This window comes from Sphaeramia orbicularis, chromosome 11 (assembly GCF_902148855.1).
Source record: "Sphaeramia orbicularis chromosome 11, fSphaOr1.1, whole genome shotgun sequence".
NCBI lineage: Eukaryota > Metazoa > Chordata > Actinopteri > Kurtiformes > Apogonidae > Sphaeramia > Sphaeramia orbicularis.
The window spans coordinates 29,221,759-29,245,283 of NC_043967.1; the positions used below are offsets into that span (position 1 = coordinate 29,221,759).

Sequence of the window (23,525 nt, forward strand, 5' to 3'; positions counted from 1 at the left end):
AACGTTTACATCTATAAACTGTCCTTTTAAAAATGTGAATAACATGAACAACCATGAAAAAACTGAAATTTATTAAGAAAAATAAGTGCAATTTTAACTATATTTTGCCTCTGCTTGTCATTTGTAAATGTGTATTACAACTTACAGATCACAATGGATCTACAAATTTACAAACTATTTTAGTAACTGGCAGAATGTTAGTAAAATTACGCTTACTTCTCTTAACACATTTCTAATTTTTCATATTTTTTGTGAAAGGCTAGTTTGTAAATTTACACATTTTCATGTAATTTCACCTTTTTTTTTACACTAAAACAGAGTAAAAATTTGGAATTGTCATTATTTGTAGGTTTTTATGGTAGTATTTTACTGATCTGACCCACTTGAGACTAAAGTAGGGCTTTTTATGGCCCCTAAAGTAAAACGATTGACTGTTAATATCTTGAGTGTAATTTTTGCATTTCACAAATTCATCCTACGGGCCGGATTGGACCCTTTGGTGTGCCGGATTTGGCCGCATGTTTGACACTTGTGCTCTAAAGCAATGCAGGTCATTATTGAAATGAACTAATAGCGTAGTTCTGTGAGTCCTTAGTAAGTCACCCACTAAAGGTACCACTCCCTCAGGTGCTTTTTTTGGATTTTACCCTCACTAATTCATGCTGCCTTTAGAATATCTGGCCCTAAGTGTTCCTAAAGTTTTGACAGACGCTGTATATTAAGTGATAACTTTATAAACAACCATTTGCCCCGATCCTAGCTTACAGTGGGTTAGGGTTAGTCTATGGGTGTGCCTTAGGAAGTGGACTGTGTGACAGCTGATTGAGAGGTCGGCGGTGTGTCATCGTCCACTCCAGCATCATCTGGGCTTTCAGTTCAGTTCACATCACTACAGAACATCTCAAGGCACTTAAAACAATGCATGTATATGATATTACAGAGGCAAACTTAAGCCCTTGGTGACAGAGGGAGGGAAAAATGTCCTTTAACAGAACCAGGCTCAGAGTTCATATGCCTCGACAGGTTGGGCTGAGGGTAAAGGAAGAGAGAAGTAAAAAAGCACAGAAATGGCAAACACAATTACTTCAAATTCTGAGTTTTGCTTGCATTGGTATTTTCTTTTTAATGAAATGTAAATGTTATTCCGATTACATTGTGCTCATTACTTTAAAAAGCAGACAAATGCAAATATCGTCTTACAGCTGGATGCCATCACTTACACCCTCATTTCTCGGCATCATCCCACTCGTGGATGTTTGTGCAGTAATTGTGGTGAATCTGTCTTCGCCTGAGAGAGATCAGGTAGTCCTCATCTTCAACCTGTTCTCTTCTTTTGTTCTTGTTTCTTAATCTTTGTTACATAAAATTGTAACTTTTTTGTTTGTTTGTTTGTTTGTTTGTGTGTTTTTTTACCTGAGCTACAGTCACAGGATACAGTGACAGACTATATTATAGATTATATAACCACAGTCAACACCAAGGAAACACTCATAAAGTCTATTCGTCTGGCTACTTCAAATGCTGAAGATGAAATTATTTTACTTTTTTGCTTTAGGGGGCAACCTCACCACTTTCTGAATCCAACACACTTGTATACAATGTATTTCCTCATATAGAAATGGGGACAAAAAGCTGTCAGTTGTGAATAATTCAGATTCACAAACACACACACACTTTGTACTAAGAAGTGTGCATGTGTCATGAATCCAATGGTAATTTTGCAGCCACACTTTGACTGTTATGTGACTAGAGGTGCTATTACTTTAAGGGGTCATATTTAGCTTTTTTAAATGGAATTATGCATTTTCAAACATTTCACTGTGGTCTACATAAACTGTAAATATGCTTGGGTCTGAATTCTTCTTTAATTCAACTCCACAGGTCCATCTTCAACCCTATTTCTGAGTAATGACACCAGAAAGGTCGTTTTGAGCGCTGGCCCTTTAAATGCACATGAGCCACTTCATGCCCCACCCCCTCCAGGTTGTTGACTGTGCTGCTCTGTCCCGTTTCTGTATACTTGGACAAATGTTCATCAGAAGTCTTGACCTTATATGTGCAAATGTCGTGACGTAACTACTTATAGACACAACAAATTAAGAAAGAATTAAAACAGGTTTTAGAAATCCACTTGATTTTTGCCAAAATGAATATAAAGATAGCTTTGCTGCACCTGGAGGGTTCAAATTCAAATTTTTGAAACTATTAGGGTCCACAAATATACAAATAAATGTACTAAAGACTAATAAAAGTGGGTCTAGTAAAATATGACCCCTTTAAGCACATAGTACAGTGAGGCCAACTATTCCCACTATGCTGTTTACACGCTCAGTTAATGAATGAATGTTCCTGAAAATATCCAGCCATGCATGCTCAGAAAAATGTACAACACCTCTGCAACTTATGTCCCACAGCTATGCCTTTTTAAATAGCTGAATTCAGCATTAAAAACCAAGTCTTTGCTGTATTTGATATAAAAAAAAAACAACTTTTTGTTTATGTCCATAATAATGCTTAAAAGTAGATTAGTTTCTCTCTATCTCTATCCATAAATATGGCTTTTGTTTTACTATGTATCTCTGCTGTAGTCTTTAAACTGTTGGCTAGTTGGTCATAGACATGTGATTGTAAACAGGACAGAAGCCATGTTTTGTAAACTATGTTAGAAACTTACTCTGACACATACTGAATGCATGTCCACAGAATTCTCTTCCAACGTGAATAATATGGTCATATAATGTCATATGTGGAATATTAATGTGCATGTGAACATAGTGATTCATAGTTTTCCATTACTATCAAGTTAAACTTTTAAATTTCCACTTTCTTTTGTCTTTAATTAGCGCTAACTTTAAAGAAGTCAAGAAGTTCTGGATGAAGTTTGGTTGCGCAGCAGGAGTTTGCACTGACTTCGTACTGACCTGCCACGTTTGAAACTCTTTACATTTTCCGATACTTAACTTTAATTCCTCTACGCCTTAAGACTTTTTCCCTACTCCTAAAGATAGACTTCCCAATGTCAAAGCCTTTTATGAAGTTCAGAGTGAGCCTGAAGACTTTTCTGTTGCTCAAAAAACATACACCCTGCTGCCTCCATATTTAAAAAAAAAAAAAAAAAAAAAAAAAAAGTCAAATACAATTACAGCTGAACACACTGAAATGCGTAAAAGCTGGAGCGAGGCGATAAGATTTAGAAAATACAGTGTGGAGATGGGTGTGGGTTGCCGACTTGACGGTGTCTGCTTAGTAAGATGATATGACTACATATAGAAAAAAGTTTATTTTAGTATTAATTCATCACGGCTCAGAATAGCTTTCTTCATGACAGTGGCTGCTGTGTAGAGTCAAAACCAGTGTTACTAAATTATAACTGTCTATCTCCTTGTAAAAATAGTATGATTCAAATCTTCCTACAGCTCAGCATGCTTTCCATCCTCTACCTTCTATATGTCTCGGTGATAAATAAGTAGCCAGACATGTTCTCACCCTGTTCCTGGCCCTCCTGTGTTAGCTCTTATTAGGAAACCAGCGGAGGAATTGATCAAACACGAATCCCGCCTTTCTTATCATTACCTGCATATACGCGTTGTCATAACTCAGACAGCAGCCGCTGTGGAAGAGGCAGAAGGAGGGCCTCTTTCCACAGAGCTAACAAGCTCCTTACTGAGAGGGAAGAGTGCGAGGGTAGTATGAGGGGGGGCGGGAGGCAAACGCAAACAGGTGTAGAGAAGCGAGGCGACTATAGGAGGGGGAGGTGGGAAGATGAATGGAAGGAGAGAAGGACAGAAGTGCTGTGGAGAGCCGGTCCATAAAGGAAAAATGTGAAAATCGAAGCCAGTTGAGACAGTCAGAGGTAATGTAAAGAGGCAGAATAACTAAAGAGGGTGGATAAGGGGAAAAAAAGCAAGGTTTGCATAAAACTGGCCACACAAATAAAAAAGGGCTGAGGTGAAAAATGAAACATGAATAATGCAAAAAGGAGATTTGGCTGGTGAGATTTGTTCCAACAAGGCTAGTTGGAGGGAGAAGCACTAGAGTACCCTTCATCCTTTCTTTACATGTGTAAAGAGGCTTATGTGTAGAAGCAGGATATCTGTTACTTCACACACTTTTTATCCTGTTTCTTTTATCATCCAAGCACTGTTTCACTGCCGCAGTCTAAGTCCAGTGTTATTAAAAGCAGTTTGTAGATGTTCCGTGATCAGATTTTACTTTTTTACAGACCATATTGCTGAAAAACAAAGCTTTATTTTTGGGTTGTCCATCTGTTTCATGCATGGGAACCAAAAATCTCAGGAACACATTGACAGAATTTTCTTCAAATTTGGCACAAACATTAACATGAACTCAAGGATAAACAGTTCAGTCAAAGGTAATTGTCTCTATGACCTCAGTTTCACTTTACAGCCCTGGTCTTGCACATCAATCTAAAGCAGGGGTGTCCAAAACATTTTAGTTCAGGGGCCACATACACCCCAATGTGATCTCTTTTTCTTTGTATGGTGCAAAAAGTAAAATAAAATGATGAAAATGTGTAAATTTACTAACTATCCTTTCACAAAAAATGGGAATAACCTCAACCTGAATTTTTTTAAGAAAGATAAGTGCAATTTTAACAATATTATGCCTCAACTTATCCTTTACATATGTGCATTACAGATCACAGTGGATCTACCAATGCACAAAACATTTAGTAACAGGCGTAATATTGTTCAAATTTTGAGGTTGGAGTTTAGAAATAAAATGACTTTGACACCTTTTACTGTTAATATCTTAAGTGTAATTTTTGCACTCTGAAAATTCATAGTGGTGGCCAGATTGGAACCTTTAGCGGGCCACATGTTTGACACCCCTGATCTAAAGAGTAATTTTTCTACAGAAAATATTTTTGTGTTTTATATGAGTGTGAGGAGACATGGATGTGAACTGCAATCACACCACTTTATGGAGTTACTTATTAAAAGTGAAGCAAAATTTATTGTTGCACTGTCAGAGTCATTTTTGATCATAGGTTTTAGTCGGCCTCCTTTATCCTTTATCCTAATTACATTTGTACCCCGTAACATCATTATCTACATGAGCTCCAAACACACAGAATCATTTAGACTGTAGTGTTAACATGTTCACATTCACTCATTTTCACTAATGGACTTACAAGTAATACTTGACCCCGCTGTGGATTAATGGTTCTGACCCTGTTATGAGATCACATCAGTGATTGATCTATTACATCAAGGGCATACTTCCTCGAAACCTATGAGTGGAAATATGTCTAGAGCATCAGCCTCTGTCACACCTAGCTCATATATCACATGTAAAACACAGTAAATGCATCCTAGCATCTCTATTAATGGCTCTGCATGATGACCATGGATGCAGGCCATGTCTGTGAATGCTCATCTGTTCCATTCACGTAAATATCTCTGGAAGAATTTGGCCCAAACATTCACTTGGACTTTAGGATGAACAGATTAGAATTTGGTCGGCAAAGGTCACTCGATCCATCTCATCTCACTGTGATCCATCAGAACACATTCCTGACCATAATCCACAAATTCTTTCAGCAGTTACCACAAAATTACACACCTCGCCACTGTCAGTATGTGGATGGTGGGCATTGTGTGGCCAAAACACAAGTACTATATTCATCATACGGCAAGAATATCAAAATATTTTAGGAATTTTCCCCTATTAAGCAGATAACTGTTGTCAGCTACTGGTGCTGTAATGGGTAAAGGTTATGGTTTGGTGCAGGCCAGCATTCACCGAATTCAGAAAAAGAGACTGTTTTATAAACGTGTTAGTTGTATCTAACATGTTAAAACAGGTGAAATAAACTTGTGGGGAGAGCGTGGGCTGGTGTTGCTGTGGAAGAGAAGCAAATTAGAGCAGTTGTGAACATAAAACACTTTGTTGTATTGGAAAAAAATATGCTGCTACAGTTACTACATGTACACATGGGAAAAAAAAAAAACTGACCCAGAGTGTAAAAGCCATTTTGATCACAGCTGCACTTCTTCTCTGTGTTGCTAAATTTCATAAAATTCTACATTTCTGAAAAATGTTTTATGACTTTTTTTTTTTTTTAACCAATGTATCTGTTGGTGTTGGTGATTTCGCCGCAAGAATTTCATGCAGAACCAGGCTGTAGAGGTCCTCCAGATGTTAGATGCATAACATTGTCTACTGGGTTAGTGAATCAAAGCGGAGCTGCCTTGAATAGATTTTTGCGCATCACAGTTTGCCTAAAATATCACTATATAGTTGTCAGGTTCATCACCATCTCTTCACTGTGTTAGAGCTATGCCACCATCTACTGCCATTCAGGAAAAGGGGAAAACTCTCAGGTTTGTTTGTATGTCTTACATCAAATCATTCATTTTTGAGGGGATGTAGCAACATTACCTTTGGAAAAATAGGGTGTAAAGATATCTTAGTGGAATATTTGCCCATGGAGAAGTCAGCTATAGAATTAAATTAATTAAATCCCTGCAATAGAAAATGCCTCGCAAAACATGTCCTCGTTGAAATCTTTCTATTTTCAAGATGTAGTTGCAGCTACAGATTGGTGACTGAAATATTCACCCAACGCTCAGATTGTTCCAAACCACTGTAGGTACTGTAGGTGAACATTTGTTTACATCAGAGTGGAGTTGTTCTGAGTCAAATGTCTCTTCAGCAGAAAGTAGTTCAAGTAAAACTATGGAAATTTGGAGAGACGTGCTACTGTCGGCTTTTTTAGGTGCTCTTACCATATCAGTCAAAATCCCCTTTAGAAGTGATTACCTCTACTCCGGATAAGGGCGAAATCCCAGAGACTGAGCAAATAAAGCCAAATCTGACTGTCTGGGTTGATACCACGGGGAATGAACCAAGCTTTTCAACTGAGAGACGCACGTGGCTCAGACGCAAAGAAAACTCCTGCAAAGCTTATTCAAATATTGCTGACCAACCAAAGCGCCACGCATGAGTGAAAGGATTTCAAATGTCTCAGCATGTGTTCATATTGTTGTGGGCAGGTTGCTTTAGGAAGCACATCTGATGGCTCCTGTGTTGTGTGTGGGGTGTGCACATCGGTGCATTGGAGACGGTGCTGGCTCAGTCTTTTTCTTTTGTCAGCACTGCCTACGTTTATCCCTGCCTCAAGCAAAAAAAAAAGGAATAAACTTTAGAAAAACAACACGCACATAGACAAGGGAGCTCTGCAGAAGTCAGTAGGTATATTGGTACTGTCATGAAGCGATGGGCAAAAACCTCTCACCATCAGCATCAGCAAAGCCTCTAATGAAACCTATACGGACCTCCAGAGTTGGTGTCATCACCTTTCCTTTGTAGAGTTGTAGAGTTGAATACCTTGTCTTCTTGCTATTTTTAGAAAATATAATATCTGAAGTTGTGTGTTTGGACCCTGGAGCATGGTTCTGTTCCTATCTTTCTTCAGCTCTCATTAGACTTCCTTTTCCATCTCATTAGTTGAGTTTGCGCTGCTTCCGACTGCCAGTAAGAGGACAAAGCTTATACCCTGGCTTCTCAAGTCACATGGCCACTTTTCAACATCCCCTTCCTAAATCTTTTTTTATTTTTTTTTATTTTTTTTTATTTTTTAATTTAAACACCAAACCCATCCCCAGTATTGTCTGGAACACTCTGAGAATAGCACGCTATGTACCAGACAGAAATGTGCCACAGGATGTATAGTTGATGAGAAGCGCATACCCTGAGAAGATTCATTATTTCAATTTCCCATGGTTGTTGTTGTGGCAAATTTTCTATTCCCTTCTTGGCTGAACTGATATTGCATTTCTCTGACCCCTTTTCCTCTTATCATTATCATGCGCTCTTGGCAACCAAATTGAATTCAGAGTGAAAAAAAAAGTTAGATGGAAATATATCAGGGATGCACTTAAAGTCTGCATGCACAAGTAAGGTCTGGTTAAATGTAAAATGCTAATGCTAGGTGGTGGAGCTAAATTCTGCTCCTTTTAACTGGTGATTGTGATGCGTTATCTCTGCTGTATTAAAAGTTAACTAGTTGTTTCTGAACAGTACCTGCATGTTGGTAAAGTCAGATAAAGATCCACAGAACTTTTTCTCTGTGGTTTCTGTGGTGTAACAGCATATGCAACTTGGCTAACACTGCTAACAATAGCAGTGAACTTGGATTCTCAGTATTAGTATTAGCTACTTTGCTGTTAAATACAGCATTGTTGAGTTTAATATTGTGAAAAGATACATTGGATAATTGCTGTTAAATTGATATTATCTTTTAACCTTACAGCTAACTAGCAAAATAATTAGGTTGGTAGTAGTTGTTGGGGTTCTGAGTATTTGTTGATGTGATTATAAAATGTTCTAATTATATGTGATAAAGTACTGTACAGAGTTATTCAAAAAGAATGAACCAATTTCATTATGCAATATTTTAATAAGGAAAAGTAATAGAAAACTCCAGCCAAGTCACAAGTATTCTACTCGCAATCAACTTTTATTTCCTTCTTACAAGTGTTCAGTGTGTCCACCACCTGCAGCACGGACAATATCAGTGCGATAAGAGAATTCCTTCCAGACGCGTATCAGCATATCACGATCCACTGAGTTGATCGCTGTTGTTTTTCAATGTTTAAGGTCATCGAGGTTAGTGGGTAGCGGTGGAACATAAATGCGATCTTTTACGTATCCCCACGAGAAAAAGTCACACACTGTGAGGTCTGGGGATCTCGCAGGCCAAGCACAATGAGTAAGGTCATGGGCCCCCTTCTAACCAATCCATCACTGGGGCACTTTTTCATTTAAAAAAAGATCGAACTTAGAAAACTCCTCTTTCAAATGGTCACTCACTCATTCCATGACAATGCTTGAGAACTGAAGCAATGCGTCATGAAATTGGTTCGTTCTTTTTGAAAATATGTATTTGGAAATGACTTATGCATATGATTGTTTCCAAAAATGTTTACTCATATCATTCATCGTATCATTTCATTTCTTTTTCACTTTTTTTGTCTTTTTCTTTTTTTTTTTAGTCTTCTGTATGTCCACTTATTTTGGGCTGAACTTTCCTTATTGTATTTATTTAACAATAAAGGCCAATATGTAAGATTCTTGCATGTTTATGCACTTATGTGAATTATGTGCCGTAGTCTACATTGTGCTGGAAATCAGTTATTTGTTGACGTTAGCCAACTTTCTCTATACTCATACACACTGTAGAGGAGCACAATTGAAGCAAGGTAATGAAGCTCTCCAGAGCAACCATTGTTTCAGAAAAAAAAAAAAAAACAGTTCTTTTTTTTCTATTTTAATTAGTGAAAATCAGTATACTGAGTGTTAGAGTCCATTGATGCAGATGACTGAGACAGTTAAGATGGATTTGGCTAATGCTAACAAGCAACCAGCTCGCAGCACTAAGTACAAATGTCATGTTAAGTACACAAACATGCTTAAATCATACATATTGAATCTCTTTATGCTTCTGTAGAATATGATGCACCAGCATGTCTCCACCTTCAAAAACTAACTGCCTATCATCAGTCATCATCAAATACTCCATTTCTGGTTAAGTTTTTTTGTGTTTTATGTAATATCTGAAAACATAACTTTGGCAGTTACTTAAGAAAGGTGATGATTTAATGTCCTCCTGTCTCTCATGTCTTAGTATCAAGATGGTGCTGATGTGGACCAGCGGTGACACCTTTAAAACGGGCTACTTCCTGCTCACCCAGGCCCCGGTGCAGTTCTGGACATGTGGCCTACTACAGGTCGCCGTGGACTTCACCATCCTGTTTCAGGTTTACTACTACAGCCGCTACCCACAGAAGCCTGTGTCTCACACCGTGTCCCATACCACCAGTGCCAAAGCCCTGTGAAGGCCTCTGCAAGGATGTCTGAACCACCAATGATGAAGCACTTCGAAATGCCCTGCTTTGGAGCCGTGGACGTCTATAAACATCCAGGAGTACCAAAGTACCTTGAGATGATGCAGGCTGCCCACACTCATCTCCAAGTATATATAAAGACATAAACACCCATAACTAAGGTATAAACATACACAACCACTTTTGTCAGGGTTTGCAGCAGTACCTGAAGGACACTTGTTACAGATTGGACATTTTTGTTTTATTTATAATCCCACTGATTTATTCTCAAAGGAACAATATGCTCGTGTCTTGGAATGCATACTTCTCAAAGAATATATCCTTTGACTCTACCTGTGCATGTAGACAATATTATTCACACAGATGAACACACAGTAAACTTTTAAGTGGACACTGGAATCAGTGCTCAAGGAAACGTGGACCAGCTTTGTCATCCACGAATGCAAATGATTGTTGCATGGACCCTCTGCCTTAAATAAGACACGTTGAATCACGCTTGCTGCATTACCAGCAATATAAATGTATAAATCAATCAAAAAAAACAAAAATCAAACATTACTGAATGTACAAAATGGCATTTGTAATTTTTTTTTTCCCCAATACAGTGTAGAGATGCTGTTCAAGTCGAGCACATGTTGGCCACAAGGTCTTCATGTGCTGTGACACAAAGGCTCAATCTTGAGTAGAACTGTAAGAAACTAGAGGCAATCAAACTTTACCAAAAGAAAAATGTCCAAAGGTTCGGACGCACAGTCTTGTGGATTCTGTAAAAGATACAGATATGCCATAACCTTGTCAATCTGAAACTTTTGAGTGTTTAGTTTGAACACAGTTTGGCCCCATGCAAAAAATATCAACGTGGCAACATGAGACAACATGGATATTGATGCCAAGAGTTTTGTATCAAAGTGATATTTTGTTGTGTGGTCTCTTCATGTTACATCTTCCAATTTAGTCTTTAGTTCTGATTGTACTTGAAGTAAATTTCAGGCCATCCAAGGTGGATTATGTGAGCGATTGCGAAAGTTTTTCAACATGAGCAAAGAACATTTGCCCCAGTTTTTTTTTTTCTATTCTCCATATGAAGGACAGTTTACTGTTTACACAGCCTTTCAATGTTGGCGAAAATAACTCACATCTTGTGCTTTGGGCATGAGATTTTACATGGGAAGACAAAATTAGAAGTGCTTTTAGCAGGAGAACAAAGATGCCATTAAATTGCATCATGGGAAATGTAGGATCTTGCTTGCTTGGAGCCACATGTGAGGGGCGATGTGACACTGATGTTCTTTCTTCAGTCTCTCAGCTTCATGAAAGTGCAAAATAATATCAGTGAAGTATTGTTTAAAACACAAGTCTGCAGCAGCACCACACACATCATACATCACCTGTGTGTGTTCACTATAAATAAGTAATTTCAGAACCGTCAGTATTTCCTTTTTGGAATAATTAAGCTCAAGCAGGGAAGGTTTTTTTGCCCATTGTTCAATCTGAACACACCTTTATTTTCATGACACTTGCCCTGAAATGTTTCCAGGTTAGCAACTCCTTGAGAGATAATGATGGTTTATTACAAATTAGTTCTTATTTTAGTTCTTATTGCAGTTCTGACCATCATCCTGTAATTAACATCCTACTCATCTGGTGAATTACAGAGATTTGCAAACGTATCCTGAAATTAAAGACCAAGACAAACACACAATTTCTCCATAAGCCTCCAGGTTATGCATCTTTCATCTTTCATAGTTTGAAGAAAATCCTCTCTCTTGCACTTTGACTTATTTTTCTCAGTGTAATGAGGGACTATTAACATTTCAGGCTTGCAGACATATTTGGTGGCTGATTATCAGGCTCCTTGTACTTGTTGCCAAGTCATATACATTAGCCTAGTTGTTATGTGAAGTTACCATACCTCTACAAATGTCAGTGCATTGTAATTATAACGGGTTAGAATAGATGCATACAGTAATGTACACAGCCCTTATGTTATTATCTAATGTGAGCTAGATAAATGTTCATACAAAATAATGACCTGTTTGATAGTATTGATATTCCAACCTCCCGACTGCAGAGGGAATTCACCTTTGAGAACACACGACCAAAAAAAACGAAAAATCAACACTATGTACCCACAGACTGTATCACTTACTGAATAAAGTATGAAGGTCATTGTTTACACACATCAGTATTATCATATCTTCAGGTTTCAAATCTTCATGTGCTGTGTCAGCTGATAGTTTACATTATAGCTCTGTTAGCTAAGCTCTGTTTTAGGTAGAAAACAGCCACAGTAAAACCACAAATCACCTCTGTTTCTGTACAGTTTGTGTCATTAGCTGCTCTAAAGATCGATTTGGAATTGTCCAAACAAGGTCAGAACTGTTACACTTTAGTCTGAACCATGGAGCAACAAACTCTGAACTTATCAAATGTAATAATAACCTTATACGTTCATAAGCCTCATAATTAAACTCACCTGTGTGGAAGAAATGCTGTGATTTAAGCATCAAATGGTGTCAAGTGGTGAAAACTACACTTCTCGTTTTTATGACTTTGTCGTTTTCTTTGAGTCTAAATGTGACTCACTATTCCCTCTAGTGGTCACATAAATCCACCAGACTGGATATGAATACAGTGGTGGAAAAAGTTATTAGACCACAACTTGTTTTCTTCAATTTCTTGTTCATTTTAATGCCTGGTCAAACTAAATGTAAATTTGTTTGGACAAATATAATGATAACAACAAAAATAGCTCATAACAGTTTAATTTCAGAGCTGATATCTATCCATTTTCCATGTTTTCTTGATAATAATCAAAATCACTTCAGTTCTTACATCAGTAGCTATGGCACTGTACTGACAAAAACAGTGCTTTTAAGCATTCCATGTTTTCTTTTCTGTCTGTTTTAGTCACATGATACACACAGGAGTTAGTGCTTGATTGCATAACCATTGTTTCTGATGACTTTAGATCAGGGGTGTCAAACTCATTTTAGTTCAGGGGCCACATTAAGCCAAATTTGATCTGCAGTGGGCCGGACCAGTGCAATAATAACATAATAATAAATAAATAATGTCAATTCCAAACTTTCCTCTATGTTTTAGAGTGAAAAAAGTAAAATTATGCAATGAGAATGTTTATATCTACCAACTCTCCTTTAAAACAATGTGAATAACATGAACAAACTGAAATTTCTTAAGAAAACTAAGTGCAATTTTAACAATATTATGCCTCAGTTTATCATTTACATATTAAATTACAACGTACAGTGCATCAACAAATACACGAAACATTTAATAACAAACAGAATAATGGTAAAATTACACTTCAGACATTTCAAAATGTTCATATTTGTTCAGGTTTTTTGCGTTTTTGTGAAATGTTAGTTTGTTTTAGTGCAGATACAGTAAAATGACATGAAAATGTTTACATTTATAAAGGAAAAAAATTTGGATTTGTGAGTATTTATAGGTTACTTTGATAGTGTTTTACTGATCTGACCCACTGGAGATTAAATTGATCTGTATGTGGAACCTGAACTAAAATTATTAATATCTTCAGTGTCATTTTTGCATTTCACAAATTCATCTCAGGGGCCAGACTGGACCCTTTGGTGGGCCAGATTTGGCCCCCGGGCCACATGTTTGACACCTGTGCTTTAGATGGTCTAATAATTTTTTCCACAACTGTAGATTCAGTTCATATCTCTACAAACAAATACACTGGCATCTTTGGAAGATCTCCACAGCTCTTCTTTCTAAACACTCTAGTGATAATTTTTGATCATTTCTTTTAATATTTCAAAGAAATACTGCGTACAGTCCCTTTAAAACAGGTTAAGTTCAGGTATTGCAGTTATTATGGATTTTTATTAAAATCACATCTTCACCCCCATCATATTAGCAGGAAGTAACAGACTGGTCAGTTTATTTTGGTCTCTGAAGTCCAAATGTCCTAACTCGTGACTCCATGTCCATGTGGTGGTGCTTTCTGCAGGTCGGTGCTCATTTCCATTTTGTCATAAGACATTCATTTCCTGTTCAGGATGTGTATCAGCCACCAACACAGTGAGGATTTTTTTCGCTTTCTTTTGTTTTGTAATTTTTCTCTCGGGAGGAGAAAATGCCAAACCAGGAGGTGTTGGACTGTCAACCCTTCAGTGAACTGTGCACCGGAGTAGACCTGATTCTGTCCTCGTCTTCTACCTTCTACGCCTGAAAAAAAAAAAAGGAGACTTTGCTTTTGTTCCAGTGGGACAGAGCATAAGTTTTCTGGATTTTTCTCCCTCTCTTCTTAAACATAAAGAAAATGGACCTGATGGAATGAGTCCCTGGTTACTTAGTGGAGGAGTACTTTTTTGGACCTCTCCTTATGAATATTTATTTTGTTATCCATTTTTGTAATCTTGAGATGCTCGTGTAAGAAGGTGTATGCCTGTTCTATATTCAGACAGTGGTGAAGTTGAAAGTGTTTTTTGGATAACTCCTGACAGGTGCGTGCTGTACTCAACTGGATCAAAATGTCCTCAAAACACTTTAATTCCTTGTATCCAAGTTTAATACTTTATGTTTTATACACTTTTGGTTCGTTTATTTTATTTGATGGTATTTTTTTTCCTATAAATATGGCCAATATTTTAATATTTTTTCCTCTGTGAAACCCTCATCTCCTTTGTAAATGTACCAAAAATATTATTACCTGTATGTTTTTAAGGTATTTTCTACGTTATGTTATATATGTTCTTTTGACTTTCATTTTTACATTAAATTGCCAAAATGTCCACCTTTTGTAACTGGTATCCATTCAACACTTGAGGTGTTTTTATCGACAAGTACTGAGAAAAGTCTCAGATTAAAGAGGACATGGTGAGTACTTGGACATGATGTTTTGTTTGATGGAGCTGTTTGTGTTCATTATATTTCTTTTGGTGATATCCACTGTAGTTCCTGTCAGCGGTGCAGCTCTGGCAGACATCAGTTGTCAAAAGGAAGAATAAGCCCACCAGCTGTGGTCCTGGTTTGGGCTCTGGGCATCTGCCATATAAAGCAATAATAAAGCACATAAACTGTAATGTGCTGTTCTTTCACATCATTATCCATTGGCACAAAAAAAGACATAATAGATGTACTAGCCAAAGAGCGGTTAAAAAAAGACCAATATGAAAAGGCTGTTCACAAGTACAGAAACAGACTGAAAATCCCTTTTACATTTCTGTCTCTTACACTGTGGATTAGCTTCAACAATTTTAGCATTGGATTTTTCATTTGTGCTGATGTAAATAATTGTACAGACCCACAGTTTTAAAAAAGAAAAAAAGAAGCTGCACCAAACACTGTGTGCCATACAATTTGCCTAACTGTGTAACTAAACAGCTAACTTTAGAGACTCCCTGAAAAAGAGTTGAGTTTTATCTCAAACTGAAAGTCAGGGTCAGTGCTTCACTCCCAATTTTTCTTTTAATTTACATCAGAAGTACCTCAGGAGTTCAGAGCGTGTCAGAGCTTTCCACTTTGATAAAAATGTCTGCTACCAGCTTTAGAAATCCTCCCCTGACTTGTGCTGTGCAGATTATGGGTTTCTCCTCAAACCTCTTCAAATGCAAATCACCACATCAAACCTGGTGTGGTGATGCAGATTTTTACTAAAGTGCTCCTCTAAGATTACATTTTGTACAAGTTATATATATTGAACTCATTCTAAATCTACCTAAATAGGACCCAGGTCTGCCGCATTGATATGTTGAGTTGGGAGGTTTACATACATTTAAAGCACTTTTCACAAATCTAAGCATTTTACTTCAACCAAGTGACAAATTCTAGGAATGTAAAATGAAGAATCAATGAACTCGACCGAGGTGGCCACTTGAGGCCTGGCTGCAAAAGCAAGTCACTCCTCATAGACCTAATGGTATAAAAGGCTTCATATGTTGATAGTGTGGTACAAAAGCTGGTTTTGGTCTTTATAGCTTGAGGTTAAAAGGTTTATTTGCTTTATTATACCTGTAGGGAAATTCGATCTGTGCGTTTTACCCATCCTAACACAGTACTTGGCATTAGCACACATTAGATGCAGTGAGCTGTCATCAAAGATGTTCAGGGACCAAGTCCAGATCTCTACCAGTGCTGTGGTCAGGGACACTCACACTGCAAAAATCAAACTCTTACCAAGTGTATTTTTCTCATTTCTAGTCAAAATATCTCATCATGCTTAAAATAACACATAATCACCTAAAGAGTAACTTTTAAGTGAGATATAAGAAGTTTTTTTTGGCAGCCACACTTCCGTCACACAGTTAAAAAGAAAAAAAAAAACTGTAAAAAAAAAACGGTATTTTTCCGGCAGCAGGGGTGCCAAAAAAAAATACGGTTTAATAACGGAAAATAACCATCTCATAAAAATACTGTAATTTTCCTTAATTAAAATACAGGTTTTTTGCCCTAACTTTACATGAGATTTTGCATATTTTTTGACTTTTTTATGTTTACTAAAGAATATTTACATGTATTAAAACAATCAAATTACCTATAAATATATATGTATATAACTACTTTTCAATGAGACTAAGTTGTACAATCCACTGATAAAAACTGTATTTGGACAGTTTATCAGTGCTTATACATGTTATACATTCACAAAAATACATTTATTCAACATTTTAGTTGTGAAACCTCCTGTAATTACACAAGATATTTGTCAATTAACAAACAAGTCTTGTTAAACTTACAGAAGAAATACTTCTTTTACTGTTAATTGTCAGTAATTTTACCTCATTTTATTTTATTTTTTACAGTATTAAACTTTAAATTAACAGTTTAATCTCATGAATAGAGAGTAAATATTTGTGAAATTACGATACATTTGCAAATGTATTTTAACTGTATTTTTCTGTGAAAAAAAAATCTTAAAAAAAAATGGAAATTTTATGGTTATTCACAGTTACAGTTTTTTCGTGTTATTTTGCATTTGACATGTAAAATCACAGTCTGTTTTTGTCATTTCATTGATATTTTCCTGTATCTTAAAAATACAGGAAAAATCTGTAAAATAAACAGTAAAATTTCTGTTAAATTACAGGTTTTTTGTTTTTTTTGTTTTTTTACAGTGCAGTCTGCCCCAGGGCAGCTGTGGATACATATGTAGTTTACCACCACCAGAGGGAATTTGTGAGTGAATGAATAATGGATCCACTGTACGCGCTTTGAGTATGCGTTCATTGGAGAGCACTATATAAATCTAATTCATTATTTATTTATTTATTTTTTAAGACAGTAGATCTTGAAAATCTTCTTTCAAGAAATCTTTCCAAGATAATTTTCACTTTTCACTCTCACAGATTTTTTTGCTTGAATTAAGCAAAAATAAATAAATAAAATCTGCCAATGGAACAAGTGAATATTATCTTGATAAGATTTCTTGAAATAAGATTTTCAACATCTATCATCTAAAAATAAGTTCTTATATCTCACTTACAAGTTACTCTTTAGGTCAGGTGTCAAACTCCGGTCCTCGAGGGCCAGTCTCCTGCATGTTTTAGATATTTCCCTCTTCCAGCACACCTGGTTCAATTAATGATCAGCTCATCATCCAGCTCTGCAGAAGCCTGATAATAATATAATGGCTTCCAGGTGTGGATGGAAAATGGGAAATATCTAAAACATGCAGGATACCGACCCTCGAGGACCTGAGTTTGACACCCCTGCTTTAGGTAATTATGTCTTATCTGAAGTGTGATGAAATATTTTGACTAGAAATGAGAAAAATACACTTGGTAAGATTTAGATTTTTGCAGTGCACAAGAGAAAAAACCTGTTTGTGGAGAGAACAAGTAAACTCAGCACAAAAAGGCTCCGATCCGACTGAAAATCCAACCTGAAAGCCTTCTAGCGTCTTTATATATTTATTTATTTAGTGGTTACGCTGGAAGATTGTCAAAGCAAGTATTTAATGAAGTTCATAAATATTTAATATACCATTTTAGTATATCATGCCGATTAACACAGCTACATAAGCTAATGTTAGCATTAAATTAGAGGTCTACCAGTAGCATGCTAATTCAGAAAGCTAACACTAATGAATATTTTTATACATTACCTACAGAAAGTTGAAACTACTGTTGTGATGCATTAAGGCTGGTTTATGCTTGCCACGTCAGCGAGCTTTTTTTTTTTTTTTCCATACTTTATTTACAAAATACTGTATACACATAGACCAGAACATGGCATGGAGAAAAAAAACCCATAATGCTCGAGGTGAGGCAGGAAGAAATTAAATATGATTACATAAATAGGTAAGTAAATAAAATAAAATAAAAGTAAAGGAATAAACAAGTAGAGAAAAAAAAAAAATGCGTCAGCGAGTTCCACGCGGCTTCATGCGGTCAATTAACGCAATTTTCACGCGGTCAAATGATGTCATTTTCACAGCCACGCCCCTTCGCCGCGCAGACAACATGGCCGACACTGAGGAGCTCGTGGTGGTAGAAGTACAGAAGTACAGGCACTGGGAGGATTCATCACACAGGGACCACCGCCACAGCCGTGTGGTGAACAATTCATGGAGGGAAATTACAGCTACAGTCAGCAAAGAGGAGGAATGGACAAAAAAACCTGGAAAAATATTCGGGACAGATGTAAAGGCAAAAAAAGACCACCAAAGGGAGAAGTGCAGACCCAGGGGGGAGCCCAAATGTCCCACGGATTCTGAGAGAGTTGAACTGGCTGTGGAATTTTATTCAACACAGGGAAACAGACGCAAATTTCCCTCCGGAGGTGGTAAGTTTATTGATAATTTTCTTCTTCTCTAGTTTTTTTTTTTTTTTTTTTTTTTTTACTGTGATAGACGTGCGTTTGTGGCACACTGCCCCCTGCAGTTTGGGAATAGACGCCGCCCGGAGTATAAGAGCACCCCGCGTACTCTCGTGCAGACTCCCCGCGTCTGTTATCCGCACGTCAAGTTCGTGCAGCAAGCATTAACCAGCCTTTACTGTGTTAACTAATAGTAAGTGGAAGAAATTACTTGTTGGTCTTTAACACAACTACCAGTCATGGTTATAAGTGGTGTCTGTTTTTTGTGTTAGCAGTAGTGTTAGCTTAGCCAGTTTCACTCCTCAATCTTCTCTTCAGCTTCAGTCTCATGTCCAGTGATGATTTTTCACTTCAAAGTATGAACAAAATCCGTAATGGAAGACTTCACTACTCTTCATTTAGTTTCAGAAAGCCTAACTGTTTTATTTAGATATTTAAAAACATCGGGGAAGGGTTTTTTGTTGGTTTTTTACTGTCGCAAACCAATAAAAGATGTTGGATTCACATAAATACATGCAGTGCACAGATTATAAGGGTTCTGTTCCAACAGGTGAAAAAACAGCAAGTCTAAAGTAACAGACCTTACCTTTTGGACAGAATCTTCTCAGGTCACTCATAAACGTGTCTTGAATTGTGGATAAACTGAGCTGGAATGCATTTCGGCTAAAATTTACTTAGGGGGTCAAATGAGCGGCCATTTTTGTCAAAAAAAAAAAAAAAAAAAAAAGTTGTAAGAAATGCATAGAACTGTGTTGAAATAATGCTTATACGTTTGTGCACAGACTACTGATATTATTTGACAGTGGAAGCTGTATTTTCAGAAATATTGGATATTTGAATAGCATGTGTATGTGAAAACTTTTGCTGGTGGATGGACGTGACATTACCCATGATCATCTGGTCAGTACCAGTACTTTATTAGTAATAAACTTATATACTTACTATTGCTAATTCTCCTCTTCTTCATAAATGTTAGTATTGTGGATCTAAAACAATAACAGCTGACACAAAAACACAAAATGTGGCAGTGGACGGATGTGACATGGTTGTTACAGATCCCATCATACTGATGCTCGGCAGCCATGTCACCGTTTACACTAATGATCCCTGTGCAAAAACTAGGATCAGAATTATTTATTGTATAGTTAATCATCATACTAAAGAGTAAATAACAGTATATAATTGTTATTTCTTTATAAAAATGCTTATTATCAGAAAACTATTGATTTTAAAAAGTGACATGTGACATTCTTAATGTATGTATTGGTGTAACATAAGCAGGATGGATCAGCACCATACTCCATACTGCAACCTGTAAAAATAAAACATGTGATATGTAGGATATAATCTTGTAAGAAAAACTGGGGAATCTAAAAGAATAGAATATTTGTTTTTCAGGTAAATTCAGTTCAAATATAACTTGGCCATTTGTGACATGAAAATATAGCATTAATTGTGATGAAATTGGACATTTTTGAGCTGAAAACATAGTTCATATGACCATCAACATGTTGTAACAGAACTGAAATCCTGTAAATTTGCATAACTTGCATTTACCAACACAAAGTTCCTTTGGGGATTCACTTATATTGATTTCTTATGCACAAAGACATAAATAAGACCTCTAACCAAATTTTAGCCGATTTAATTGTGGTGTGTGTGTGTGTGTGTGTGTGTGTGTGTGTGTGTGTGTGTGTGTGTGTGTAAACAACACATCTCCTCAAGTGGAGACTTAATCACACTTAATCCTGGATTAATAAGCATTTTAAGGTTAAAAAGATTTTTTTAAAAATAGAGAGAGAGTTTTGAAAAATTATCATCAATCTGCCGTCTGCTCCAGCAATACTTGGTGTTTTACTACTGTAGCCCTAATGAGCCAACCATGGACTCTCAGGTTAGCAGCAACCTAGAGAAATACTGCATTTAGTGGATAAAAAGACACATGTTGTCCAGTAGTTTGTGAAGAACCAAACATTACAACAAGGAAATCAACTGTTGAAATTCCAGTAGTTGGATGATAGTCTCATATCCCCAGACCCATCTCCATACTTGTGCCAGTGCTGTACATATATATCAAACTCCCTCCTGTATCCTCCTGGAATAAGGGCAGAAGTTACCACGGTTGTTTGGCTTGCTCTTGGGCAGCACTGACTGCAGGATGCTTCAACAGTATATTTGCATAGAAGTATCAGGGGAGGCGTTGCTTTGGTGTAATGAGGAAGCACATGTGCACATGAGGAAGTTAATATATTAAAATGATGAAAAAAAAAATGCATAAATACATGTGCATTTGTCAAACTTGCCATTCTCAGGCTGTAGTTGGAGCTCAGATGTTCTTTCATGTAGCTATATGTGGACTTTCAAAGCAATATAACCAACATACCAGAGGGAAAGAGCGATAATCCTGCCTTTGCGTGACAAATATTCACCTTTATTCCTGCAGTACATCCAGACTACCTGGGTGGTACAGCATATCATAACCCTTATGTATGGAAATTGACTGTTTCCTGATGTATACCTTTAAGCAACATGCAGCTAAAACTGATCACATTTTTACTGGAAAGTGTATTCCATCCTGCAACTGTAAAAATCTAAATCTTACCAAGTGTATTTCTCTCATTTCTAGCCAAAATATCTCATCACACTTCAAATAAGATATGATCACCTAAAGAATAACTTTTCAGATCTGGAAAATCCTATTTCAAGAAATCTTACCAAGATAGTTTTCACTTGTTCCATTGGCAGATTTTGTTTTTGTTTTGTTTTTTTTGCTTAATTCTAAAATTTTTGCTTAATTCAAGCAAAAAAAAAATCTGCCAATGGAACAAGTGAAAACTATCTTGGAAAGATTTCTTGAAATAAGATTTTCAAGATTTATTGTCTAAAAATAAGTTCTTATATCTAACTGGAGAGTTACCCTTTAGGTGATTATGTCTTATTTTAAGTGCGATGAGATATTTTGACTGGAAATGAAGAAAAATACACTTGGGAAAATTTAGATTTTTTCAGTGTGTTGTCATGAAGAGTGAAACCTTTTGACCAGGAGTCAGAATAATGTACCTTGAGAGTGTTAACAGTGTACTGAAAAAAAGATATTATTAATAATTTAGTTGGGGGAGAAACATGCCATAGACATTAAGTGTGCAACTTCAACAAACCAGCTTTGCAAATTTCATAATATCCTTGGGTATAATAAATTGTAAAATCAAAGCCTCTCCACACGGGACTGTGTTCATTATAATTTTTATTACATTTTGCAAAAGAGGCTCTTCCTCAGGCTATGGATTTATGACGCAAAGCACAAATCCATTTAAGTTTTTATTCAAATGATGTCCCTTTGCACCATACACTACTCATCAAAAACAGTATTTTCACAGAGATTTTGTAAAACTTAAATATTGTGGTTATAGTAGTTGGTGGTCTGTGTAATATTTCCATGCTTTTTAATGACTCATTTCATCCAGTGACTGCGATTCAGAAATGAAGATCCACGTCCTTTTAAAAAATCCATATTATTCTCAGCCTCGGGGACTGATTGGTTCCAACTCATCAACAAATGGTTAATGCGTCTTCTGCTTTTTGCTTCTCAGTACAAGGCACTAAAATGAAAGAAAATGAAAAGCTGTATTTGTAATTATATTAGAAAATCATATCAGACTGTGAACAAAAATGGGTTTAGACTGTTATTTTAGCTCCTTACAAACATAGATGGTGCATTTGCCACAGTTCACCAGACACTCATGGTGCTGTTTACATTAAATTTCACTGGGCCACTGGTCACTTGACAAGAGGACTGGCCGGAACATCATCTCCATCTTCTCATTTCAAGCATCATGTTCACGGTCCCGTATGCAAAAGGATTAGCATGTGCATTAAAACAGAACTAACAAATAGAGTCAGTGAACTTTTCAACACTTTCTATAGCCTTCTGACACATCAGTTAGCTTCATATTATTGTGTGTGTGATTTATTAGCTCCGCTTCACTGGTAATAAATGTGGTGACATCATTACATACGTATACTTATTATAGCAAAGCTTCATCTACAATTAGTTATTTCGTTGGACTGCATACAATATAGAGGAAATGGAGGCAATAGTGAGAGTCAATAATGAACTGCATGATTGACATATCAGCAAACAGCTTTATTTTGGGTTTTCAATTGCAGCCAATGAAGGAACATTACTGACCAGTATTATTGGTCTAAGGTTTGAGCATCACTCACTACATTTACATGCAGACTAATATTTAACCCATAAGGGCCCAATGTAACTTTTATGGCAGTTCCCAAATGAATTTTTCTCTCTATTTAACCTTTCCTATGTGATTTATCACCATTTATTATCATATTATCCTCTGCATTTTGCATTTTTTCAAGTGAAAATCATCTATTTTCCTACATTTAATTTACTTATTATGAAGATGTTCATGAAAGCTCAGTGTAAAGTCAAAGGTTATTGCATCAAAACAGAAAAAAATGAAGAATAGGTGATTTTTTTTTTTCAGTGAAATATAGCATTAATTGAACATAAACTCAGTGTCTCCATCCACTGTTATTGATCCAACTCCATGGGTTTTACTGGTGAATCAATGTTGTGGAAGATGACAGTGTTTCCATGTTCACTACAGAGCCTCTCAATGTCCAAAAGGGTCATATCTGATGACCATGAAAAGATGACAAACTGCATTTTACCCCAATTATTTACATGGATTGATAGGATTAGTGGATCAACAGTTTAGATCAGTAGATGCTTTTGGTCAGTGGTGGATGTTTGGGTCTTTGTGAGTAATAAAGGTCAAGTAAACAGTATTTTCCTTTTGGGTATTCCAAATAAGTTTTTTTCTGAAT

General features: G+C 36.5%; 1 protein-coding gene across 2 annotated transcripts in view; it reads left to right on the forward strand.

Moving 5' to 3' along the window:
- Positions 1–11,960, forward strand: part of slc66a2 (solute carrier family 66 member 2) — a 43,369-nt gene extending 31,409 nt beyond the window's left edge. For both annotated transcript variants that reach the window (XM_030146805.1, XM_030146806.1), the window contains one exon: positions 9,653–11,960. In XM_030146805.1, coding sequence (XP_030002665.1) covers positions 9,653–9,863 — 211 coding nt within the window. In that variant the 3' untranslated portion in view covers positions 9,864–11,960. The remainder of the gene's footprint in view (positions 1–9,652) is intronic.
- Positions 11,961–23,525: the final 11,565 nt, after the last annotated feature.